The sequence below is a fragment of the Salvelinus alpinus genome, chromosome 12, assembly GCF_045679555.1.
Source record: "Salvelinus alpinus chromosome 12, SLU_Salpinus.1, whole genome shotgun sequence".
In the NCBI taxonomy this organism is placed as follows: Eukaryota; Metazoa; Chordata; class Actinopteri; order Salmoniformes; family Salmonidae; genus Salvelinus; species Salvelinus alpinus.
In genome coordinates, this window is record NC_092097.1 from 23,613,903 (window position 1) to 23,624,239 (window position 10,337).

General features: G+C 41.0%; 2 protein-coding genes across 3 annotated transcripts in view; both read right to left on the bottom strand.

Annotated features, from left to right (window-relative positions):
• The window catches only part of LOC139535720 (voltage-gated potassium channel subunit beta-2-like), a 166,313-nt gene extending 161,189 nt beyond the window's left edge, over window positions 1-5,124 (bottom strand). For both annotated transcript variants that reach the window (XM_071335441.1, XM_071335439.1), the window contains exon 1: window positions 5,027-5,124. The gene's annotated coding sequence lies outside the window, so the exon portion shown is untranslated. The remainder of the gene's footprint in view (window positions 1-5,026) is intronic.
• Window positions 5,125-5,257: 133 nt separating this feature from the next.
• LOC139535721 (Parkinson disease protein 7 homolog) lies at window positions 5,258-9,914 on the bottom strand. The gene is made up of 6 exons (XM_071335444.1): window positions 9,690-9,914; window positions 8,979-9,080; window positions 8,719-8,778; window positions 8,098-8,167; window positions 6,816-6,902; window positions 5,258-5,861 (listed from the first exon to the last, which is right to left on the bottom strand). The coding sequence occupies exons 1-6, from the start codon at window positions 9,777-9,779 to the stop codon at window positions 5,701-5,703; spliced, it is 570 nt and encodes a 189-aa protein (XP_071191545.1). The 5' UTR covers window positions 9,780-9,914; the 3' UTR covers window positions 5,258-5,700.
• Between the last annotated feature and the right edge of the window lie 423 nt (window positions 9,915-10,337).

Genomic DNA, 10,337 nt, shown 5'->3' on the forward strand with positions numbered 1-10,337 from the left:
GATAATTCACGGTTTTCGATTACAATGATTTTAAAGCGTTTTAATGGATATTCCAAAGCCAAAAACATTGAAAATGTAATTGCCAAAACATTGAAAATATTCCATTGTCTCCGCCAGGTTCACATTGGGTAGACATCAATAGTAAAATAGGAAATTACTATGAAATAATACAATATTTAAATTGTGTATATTACTTTATTAGTTTTCATTCCTTAAAGTAATCACCTCATTTCTGCTCAGGCAGTAGCAGTCAGCAAGCCGCTGCAAGATTGAATCCCCGAGCTGACAAGGTAAAAATATGTTGTTCTGCCCCTGAACAAGACAGTTAACCCACTGTTCCTAGGCTGTCATTGAAAATAAGAATTTGTTCTTAACTGACTTGCCTAGTTAAATAAAGGTTAAATAAAAAAGTATGCTGCAGAGCTGTCTGATGAAATCATTTAACTAGTTCTTCAAAGAAGATAAGGCATACTTTCACAAGCTGTCTCTGGCCCCCTCTTTGTTGTGTACATTCCTTTCTCATGCGGTTTATGCGGTCTGTATGTATCTAACATGATCTGTATATAACGACGAGATGTTCATGTCTATGCTCTAACAATGGGAGTCGTTGTCCCAAATGCTGGAAGGCAAGCGACAAGCTTAGGTCCAAAATAAGCCCATTATGCTTATTTTGGACAGATTTTGGCGAGAGTGAAACCTCTCACATCGCCTCTTCCTCTCTGATCAGTCTATTGAGACTGCAAAAACTGGGTCAATGGCTTATGGTCATTGCAGTTAATTACCACGTTCCTGCACCAAACTACGTTGAATATTTTCTTAATGCAAACAACAACTCCCTTCAGCCTAGCGTCCCACATAGTTCTAGACTTGATTTCTCAGATTTCTCTTGTGAATGATTTGATTTCACTCGAGAAAACACGCATTGGGCACACAAAAAAACGGAATTAAAATGGAATTCAAGTAATTGAAACCGATGTCATTCCATTAGTTGTTTAATAACCCCCCCAAAAAATGGTGGTTAATCGCTCAGCACTAACACATTTATAGCCTCATACATATTAGCATGCTACAGTGGGCTGCCCTTGAGTATTTGAGCTGTAACGGCAAACATGGCAGCCATTTTACAATTCATTATGATATAATTCCAGCTATAAATGTCTGGCTTGGTATATTTTGCTTATGCAAATCCTAATTACATTATCACAGGCGCACAGCAGACAGCCTAATAATTGATATAGTGATGAGTGCCATACCCACTGATAGAGTTCAGCCATTCTCATTAACCCCTGCAATTGGAAGTGTTCTAGATCGAAATCTAATGAATTGCTTCAATTACTTTGTCATAACATCTCCAGAAATAAGTACATGATCATCCTGCTCTGGAGACGCCACAACTCAAAGAGCTCTCCAAACAATGTTCCCAACAATGTTCCTTCCCAATCAAGGGCTTCAGTCTATGCTAATTAGCCTATCGGGGATAACTTTGTGTCAAATATTGTACACAACCAAAAACAAAGCCTGAGTGTCATACTGTGCAGTCGTGAAGTGGTGGGCCAATGTCAACTCAACTGGTGCTCTGCTTTCTTCAATAACCCCATTTTCAATGGTATGCCAGGCAGTGAACTCTGATGTGCACCACAGTCAAAACTGTGTCAGTTTGTTTACTGATGTTTAGTGCCTACATGGAAGGTAAACAACATCTCAACGCTTCATGTCGCATTGAGATGTTGATCCTCTGCATGTGACCATCTTTTGTGTAGCGTATCTGATGCAAATGGTTTGCCAATTGAGTTCACTAGGCCTACCTGAAAAACAAGAATAACCTCTTCATTTCTCTATAGGGGGGTGTAATCAGGTGATTCACTGATTTCTATAATTGCATCATTTAACCAATGAGTCAATGTCGCTTCACCCTGGCCCTCCCCCACCCAGTCCAGAAATAGGAAGGCATACAGGCCTCCAGCTCTCTACTGTACAGCTGCTCAAGCAGAATAATACATGCTACCATGCATGTCCAACAGCAAAAACATGTAACATGTCATAAATAAGCTGTCCAACTGGAAGATGACAACATAGTGACATGAATAAGACTGTGCCAGAGGGTACCCTCTGATGATGTTTGAAGACTTATCCTGGCATCAATTCAGATGTTAATGACGCTTGAGTTTCGCTGCTTTTTGAATTTTAGCATAAGCTTGAATAACATATCATATACATTTATGTACAGTGCATTCGGAAAGCATTCAGACCCCTTGACTTGTCCCACATTTTGTTACGTTACAGCCTTATTCTAAAATTAATTAAATGGTTTATTTTCCTCATCAATCTACACACAATACCCCATAATGACAAAGCAAAAACATGTTTTTAGAAATATCACATTTACATAAGTATTCAGCCCTTTGCTATGAGACTTGAAATTGAGCTCAGGTGCATCCTGTTTCCATTGATCATCCTTGAGATGTTTCTACAACTGTCCACCTGTGGTAAAATCAATTGATTGTGCATGATTTGGAAAGGGACACATGTAACCTTTATTTAACTAGGCAAGTCAGTTAAAAACAAATTCTTATTTACAATGACGGCCTACCCCGGACGACACTGGGTCAATTGTGCGCAGCCCTATGGTACTCCCAATCATGGCCCGATGTGATGCAGCCTGGATTCGAGCCAGGGACTGCAGTGACGCCTCTTGCACTGAGATGCAGTGCCTTAAACCGCTGCGCCACCCGGGACACACCTGTCTATATAAGGTCCCACAGTTGACAGTGAATGTCAGAGGTCGAAGGAGTTGACCATAGAGCTCCGAGACAGGATTGTGTACCAAAAAATGTGTGCAGCATTGAAGGTCCCCAAGAACACAATGGCCTCCATCATTCTTAAATGGAATAAGTTTGTAACCACCAAGACTCTTCCTAGAGCTGGCTGCCCAGCCAAACTGAGCATTTGGGGGGAGAAGGGCCTTGATCAGGGAAGTGACCAAGAACCCATTGGTCACTCTGACAGAGCTCCAGCGTTCCTCTGTGGAGGTGGGAGAACCTTGTGGAAGGACAACCGTCTTTGCAGTACTCCTCCAATCAGGCCTTTATGGTAGAGTGGCCACATGGAAGCCTTCTCAGTAAAAGGCACATGACAGCCCGCTTGGAGTTTGCCAAAAGGCATCTAAAGGACTCTCAGACCATGAGAAACAAGATTCTCTGGTGTGATGAAACAAAGATTGAACTCTTTGGCCTGAATGCCAAGCGTCACATCTGGAGGAAACCTGGCATCATCCCTACGGGAAGCATGGTGGTGGAAGCATCATGCTGTGGGGATGTTTTCAGCGGCAGGGACTGGGAGACTAGTCAGGATCGAGGGAAAGACAGCAAAGTACAGGGAGATCCTTGATGAAAACTTGCGAAGGGTCACCTTCCAACACGACAACGACTTTCTTTAGGCCTATGTTATGTATTGTATGAGGAAAATGCTTAAGCTCCCTTTTCATTTGGATGACTCCTGACTGCTCTGCTTATACTGTAGATGCTTATCTGACACTGGAATCTATAGTGGTTTCCCATTGAATCAGTCTGTTGCAGAGGCTACCACAAAAGAGTGTAGATGCAAGTCAGCCAAAAATGATTTGCTGTTTGAGAACAATTAACACTTATTTTCACTGTTTTCCTTTCAACTCTCAAAACAGGAACAAACATAACAAAGCATACTGTATCAAAGTTAACTTGAGTTAAACATAGGAGTTTTATAATCATCACACATCTCCTATGAGTGTTAAAAGAACACAAAAGCAGAAGTGTAAAAAGTATTAAGGATCAACTTAATAGTAAGCAAATGGTGTGAATACAGAAGTTCAAAAGGGTCACCTATTACTATTATCTAGGTACAGTACAGCAATGCTCTGTCTCACATGACAACTTTGATATTCCATACATTTTCCTTCAACCCTCCATCATAAAATGTTCATGATATTGAGGGTCGGTTAGTACTGTTATTGACTGCTTATGACAACTGACATTACACTGTTATGACACAATCATGTATCAGCTATTATGTGTGAAGGTAGCAAACTGGCTTGGGTAAAACATAATGGTAAAGCCGGTTGCCATAAGGTGGCATTGAAATTGGTTTGTGTGTCTACAATGAAGTTGAGATTCCACTTGTTAGGATGCACAGCTGCAGTCCATGAAGATAAGGCGTCTGATCAACCAGGTCTACACAAGAAATTGCATTTCTATGCATGGTAAATCCAATATAGTCTTCTCTGACTGAAGGAATGTTGTTTTCAAAAAATAATGTTAGTAGCGACTGCTAGGACACTCCTTTCCCCAAGATGGGTGTTAATTAATAGCTAAATATACAAATTACCTCAATTTAGGTTAAACCAACATAAGGCACCCTTTCCTTGGGCTACAGTTATTCTGGTGGCAGTCATATTGAATGACCTTATCCTCTGGGCACAAATAGAATGTGCTAGTTTAATCACACGAAATAAATATCTGCAGACTTAGGTTCAGATTTAAGACAGAGCCAATAATGGCATACAAGGCTCTGGTTCATGAGCTGTCAAGAAGTTTACATTTGCTTTGAATAATCAATCACGAGTTTCCTACGATTACCGTATGCACACAAAAACGTAGAAAGGCAGCGATGATGAACAGCATTTTTGTCAATGATGATGTATAGCAGTCTCTCCTTCACTGGTATTTTACTGTCGTGGTCTGGCGCATATTGTACTAGCTATGCCCACTCAGTCAAATCACAAGTAATGAGCAATGAATGCAATTTTACACATCGGTTAGGTAACTAATAATTGTAGGCTACTCGCAAGCTTGTTTATTAAGCACCATACACTGTGTAATAGCAAGCAAGCGCGCTAAACTGGCCGGCTAGCTAACCCACTTATTTGCTTGATATAACTTGAGGCTGTGTGAGTGAACAATAACTTGGAAGTACCAGACTACATTGCCACGCCATTCGCATTCACAGAGACAACATGATTTGGTACCGTGTACAGTAGCTAGCTAGCACCTACCTGTTTCTTGTCAAGTCAACAATCCTGTTCTGGTTCTGAAACAACAGCCCCTTGTTTTTACCGCTTTGACATCTCCAACACACGCTGCTTCAGATCCAAGCCCGTTTATTTGACGTTTTCACTGGCTATTTACGTGAAGACACACCCATGTAAAGATTTTCATTGGCCATACTCTATGTCAATCAACTGAACAGCTAGGTTTCCCGCGCCCACCAGTGATTTCGCAATCCCTTTTACCAATCCTTAAAATCATATTTATTTGAAGATCTCAAATCTGCTGTAGACTACGACACGTAGACTTCAAACATCGTGACTACCAGTAGCACCACTGTAACGTTACCAATTCAATTTTATATTTGTCGATTCAGTAAGATTATTAATCCGTAACCTTTGTATTGTTTTTCTCTGTGGGATGATGAAACACAAATGTAATTTTTATTTCATCCTGTAGCTACATTCTAAACTACTTGTCTTCACTGGGCAACATACCCCAGTGAAGCAAAGAGAAGGAGACAATAATAAAATCCATGTTATTACTATCATACATTATCCTGTCAACCATTATTCTTTGTTCACAATGATTGGCCTGTGTATCATAATGAACAGTGCTGAGTAGGTGGGGTGAAGTTGATCATGCTGCTTGCAGTGCTTCATCTTGCGACACTCAACACCACTCAGTCTTTCAGAACCAGGGGTGCTTTGACAGTAGCAGCAACCTCAGGCCCCATGAGCTCCTCTACAATGGCCAGGGCAAACTCAAAGCTGGTTCCTGGCCCACGGCTGGTGATCAGATGGCCATCCTTCTGGACCCGAGCCTCCGAATACGTGTAGTGGCCTAGGGAGTGGAGAGGAACAGTGGTGAGTACAGAGAGAGACACTATCGTTATGCATAACTGTCTGCAAATGCAGATCATTTAGTACTGCTTCAAATCAGATGACTCATTTTTGTTTTAATCTTTTCAAAAATTCCTTCCCCCACCTTAACTTGCGTTTGTGCAGTATATATTTTTTAAAGTATTTCTGTTACTGTGTTCACTGTTTGAGTCGGGTCAAATCGCTTTCCACAATTTCCAACGCTCCTTAGCCTAGGGCAGGGATCAACTAGATTCAGCCGCGGGCCGATATTTTCTTGAGCGGATGGTCTGGGGGCTGGAACATAATTACAAGCAATTTGTAGACTGCAAATTGACCGCAAGAAGCCCAAACAGATATAATATTTAACTAAACATAATAATTTCAAACCTGGCTTACATTTGTATACAATCACATATCTATTATGCGTGGGAATACTTTGGAACAGATTTCCAAAATGTAAAATTACTTGAAGCTGATTTGCTGGTGTTTTTACAGTCTTTTATGTCTAACCATTTTATTTGGGGGGCCAAATATAATCACCCATGGGCTGCCCGTTGAGGAACCCTGGCCTAGGATCTGGGTTACGAGACTGCATAAAGACCTTGTATTAATGATTACCATAAAGTATGGAAATCATTTATAGCACCCTCTGCTGGACACAAAAGACCACATGCTTATGTCATTGTTCAGTAGTACCGATAATATGGATGTGCTCATTGTACTGCAAGAATAAGCTGCATTTCCTGTCACACTGAGCCTGCCGAGTTATCATACAGATATATTTCCTACCTGTGGATGTATTTGGTGCGTAACAACTGGCTAACAAACAACAAAACCACAGTGGCTGTGTTAGCCTGTGACCAAGCTATGTACAGTAGTAGAGATTCATCAGCCTGAACCTTAGCCCTGTGGTAGCCAGGCTGTTTTACTTTACCTCCAGTCATCATCTTGTCCTTCGCACCAGGGTGGGTGGTGACCGTGCTGCCGTAGGCAATACCATGTGCCAGCAGCGCCGTGGGACCTGAGGTGAGTAGGGGACAGGAGAGTTAGACCAACACCGTTCTTTCTCTCTGTAGTCAAAATGTTGAAAACCGACATGGCGTCTCTGGACATTGAACAACAAAGGTCTCAAATTATTTATTCACAAAAACCCAGAGAAGTCTATCTATACATCTTATTTTCACATGCAGATTGACACAACTTTTTGTTTTCCTTTGAGGTGACATCACCACTAAAAGCCAGACTCATTAGTAGAACCATAAACTCGGATCTAAAACTAACCACATATGGTTTCAATCGACCACTGCATGCCATATTTAGAGGAAGGAAAAACCAGAGTCAAAAAATAATGGACTTTATGTGTGCTGCATTAGCATCGGCAACGTCCTAGCACTGCAGTGAGCTCATCCTCAGACTGTTAATAAATAGAAAGGGAAAACTGGGAAAACTACCATCTCCAGAGACAGGCCAGGGCTGAGAAAGAGGGAGGTAGTGCACGCCTCTCTCTGATAATAACAATAACGCATAAATGGATGGTCTTGAACAAACCAGTGATATGTTTCAGAAGGGAGTATGACATGGGAGACAGGAGGGGCTATGGCATTTATACACCTGCTATATATAGAGGAATTGAGTCAAGCACTTTTCACACCTCTGTTCACATTAGAAATAGAAAGCATTATTTTCACATTAGCAGGGCACAATGTGACACTGCTGCTGATTCTCTGTTTGGCAGGTTCAGTATATATTCCTGTGGGGACATCAGCCGTTTTCTAGGACGCCCTTCACTCCACTTTGCCAAATGGGTCCCATGTCCTCATTCACAACGTCCTTCCAGTGCCCTTCATCAGCACAGGCGGGCAGACGGGTAGAAAGTCTCAGGGGTAGAGGGCTTTGTCAATGGCAATTATATGTGGATATTAACCTAAGCTTCAATGGTCAATGTGTGTAAAAGTATAATACAATAGTCTATCATAGAAAAATCTTATTCTGTATTGGTTTCCTGCTCAGTAATAATGGAAAGGCAAGGCAATGCGACAGCCCCAAGTCCCAATCTACATTCACTGGTTGACAGAAATTGCTGGTTGCCGATTTAACTCAAGATTATGATCTAAGCAATCTTGTCCCAGCAGACGTCATTGACACAGATGCATTCTGGAGTGTTAGCTGCAATGTACTAGAGATGGATGTGTGTGTTCTCACAGAAGGAACAGTACCTGCACAGACAGCAGCAATCAGCCCTTTCCTGCCCTCCTGGTCCTTCAACACCTCTTTCACAGCAGGGGACTACAAGAGGAACAACATGGGGGCCACATACAGAGAGATGAGGCACTCTACTTTATCATGTAGAATGTGTGTTATAACACTGCAGTAAATGCTCCTCTGCTAGATGGAATAAGAATTCCCATGAAATGGCAGTGGACATTATAAAAAATGTCATAGATGAGTCTTTGTTTTCAGCATGACAAAAAAAACAGAATTGAAATTAATTGTGGGACAATGCCACAGAACTTGTAGTTATAAGGGCTAAAACCATAATAAAATGTGGATTAGTATCATGGTGTCATACTGCATAAATGTATATTTGCTTGTTTTTAATAAACAATAATCTTCATAAGATCATAAAAAGTAAATTATATTTTAAATGAAGGAAAATTATGGGACTTTTATAGTTTTCTATCGTAAATTGTCCCCCAAGACAACTAAAACAATTCAAGGGACAAATGTTACAGTATGCACCTGCAATGTTATATTGGCAATGCCAGGGACACACAGGAGAGATGAATCAGCGGCTAAAAGTTCTGGCAATGAATGCTTAACATTAAGTGCATTCCTACCTCTGACAGGTTCTGGGCACCGAGAGCCCCCCCTGGTAGAACAACCACATCATACGGACCCTGCAACCCAAAACATCAAAAGATACAAGGTCACAGATAACAAATTCTTATTACCAATTTAAGATGCATCAATCTTGAACATTAATTAATGAAGAATGTTTTAAAGTGCATTATAAACTCTATGAAGTCAGAGAACAGCCTGCTCTGTGGCCTAATGTGATTGAAGGGTATGGAGGCAGGAGGGCAGAGAGGGCTCGGACCTGCTTGCGGGCATCCTCCAGGCTGGAATCAGGAACAAGGTAGATGTCTCTGCTGCACTGCACAGGGTCTTTGCCTGTCAACCCTGCCAACGTCACAGCAATCTGCAGGATGTGGACACAAAAAAAAGCACAACTACTTCAATAGACTGTCATTAGTCATTGCCTCTTAAATTAATCATAAAATCCCACTACTCAAATATGAGTATGGGACTTTTAATTAGAAAAATATAATCTGCTTCCTATTCTGCACTAGTCACCTTTGACATTTGCAGTGACCTTATGCTCACATGTGTTGAATATGCCAACACACTAGCTAACAGCATGACAACGCATTAGCTAATTTATTAACCATAGATAAGGATTGCATACTGCAGAGTTGTTAATCAGGTCTGTAAATAGGCTAGATTATAATAGCTAGCTAGTTCGACAATTATATCAACATCAAGCTAGCTAACCAGCTACCTAAGTTACCTAGCTAGCTATGGCAAGACATAGATCTGCATGCATGTGTCAAACTAGCTTGGGCTGCAGCTTGACTGTGGCTAGCTAGATAAATAAAATAGCCGCTAGAATACTAACTACCTGTAATGTGCAGCTTTTAGCTAGCTAGCTAAATGGAGCCAGCTAGCCAATACTCTATTGAGATCAGTGTATGTTGCACCACCTAGCTAGCTAATCTAACATCCAATTTAGCTCGATACATGTACAAACCCCAGCTCTACGCATGACGTCCACAGGTATAACAGTTTCCATCTCCTCTGCACCTTTAGAGAGGATTACTAATGCCTTTTTGCCTGCCATTATTGAGCGAGTGGGTGAGTGAGTGTCACAACAAGACGGAAAATATCTGTCAGAGGACTTTTATTTTGTCAGGGAGCAGAGCTCTCTGCAGGAACACACATGGCTACACTACAGCTACGGGATAGTTGAAAGGACAAACACAACGCGTGCATGGTTGAACTTATCAAAGAATTTCACAGAAGTAATTTGATCAAATCAAACACACTATTGCATATATTCGATGATTCATTTTCATCTAAATATATGCAACATCATTGACTTTTAAACGCAACATAGTGAGTGTCACAAGACTGGTAGGTTAAATTACATCCACCAGGGGGAGGCATTGACCCATACATTGTCAATAAAGCTATTGTAAATAGAGGTGTTTATAAAATAAGCCTTCACTTTTGAGCCTTTGTTTGCCTAACAGATGTAAAAAATAATAATAGTAATCTTACAAGTGCGATTGAGGTTTATATTATTCAATACATTATTCAAAACTTTAATGTTTATTATACAGTAATGAGGCGGCAGGTAGCCTAGTGGTTAGCCGCTGGGCCAGTGACCGAAAGGTTG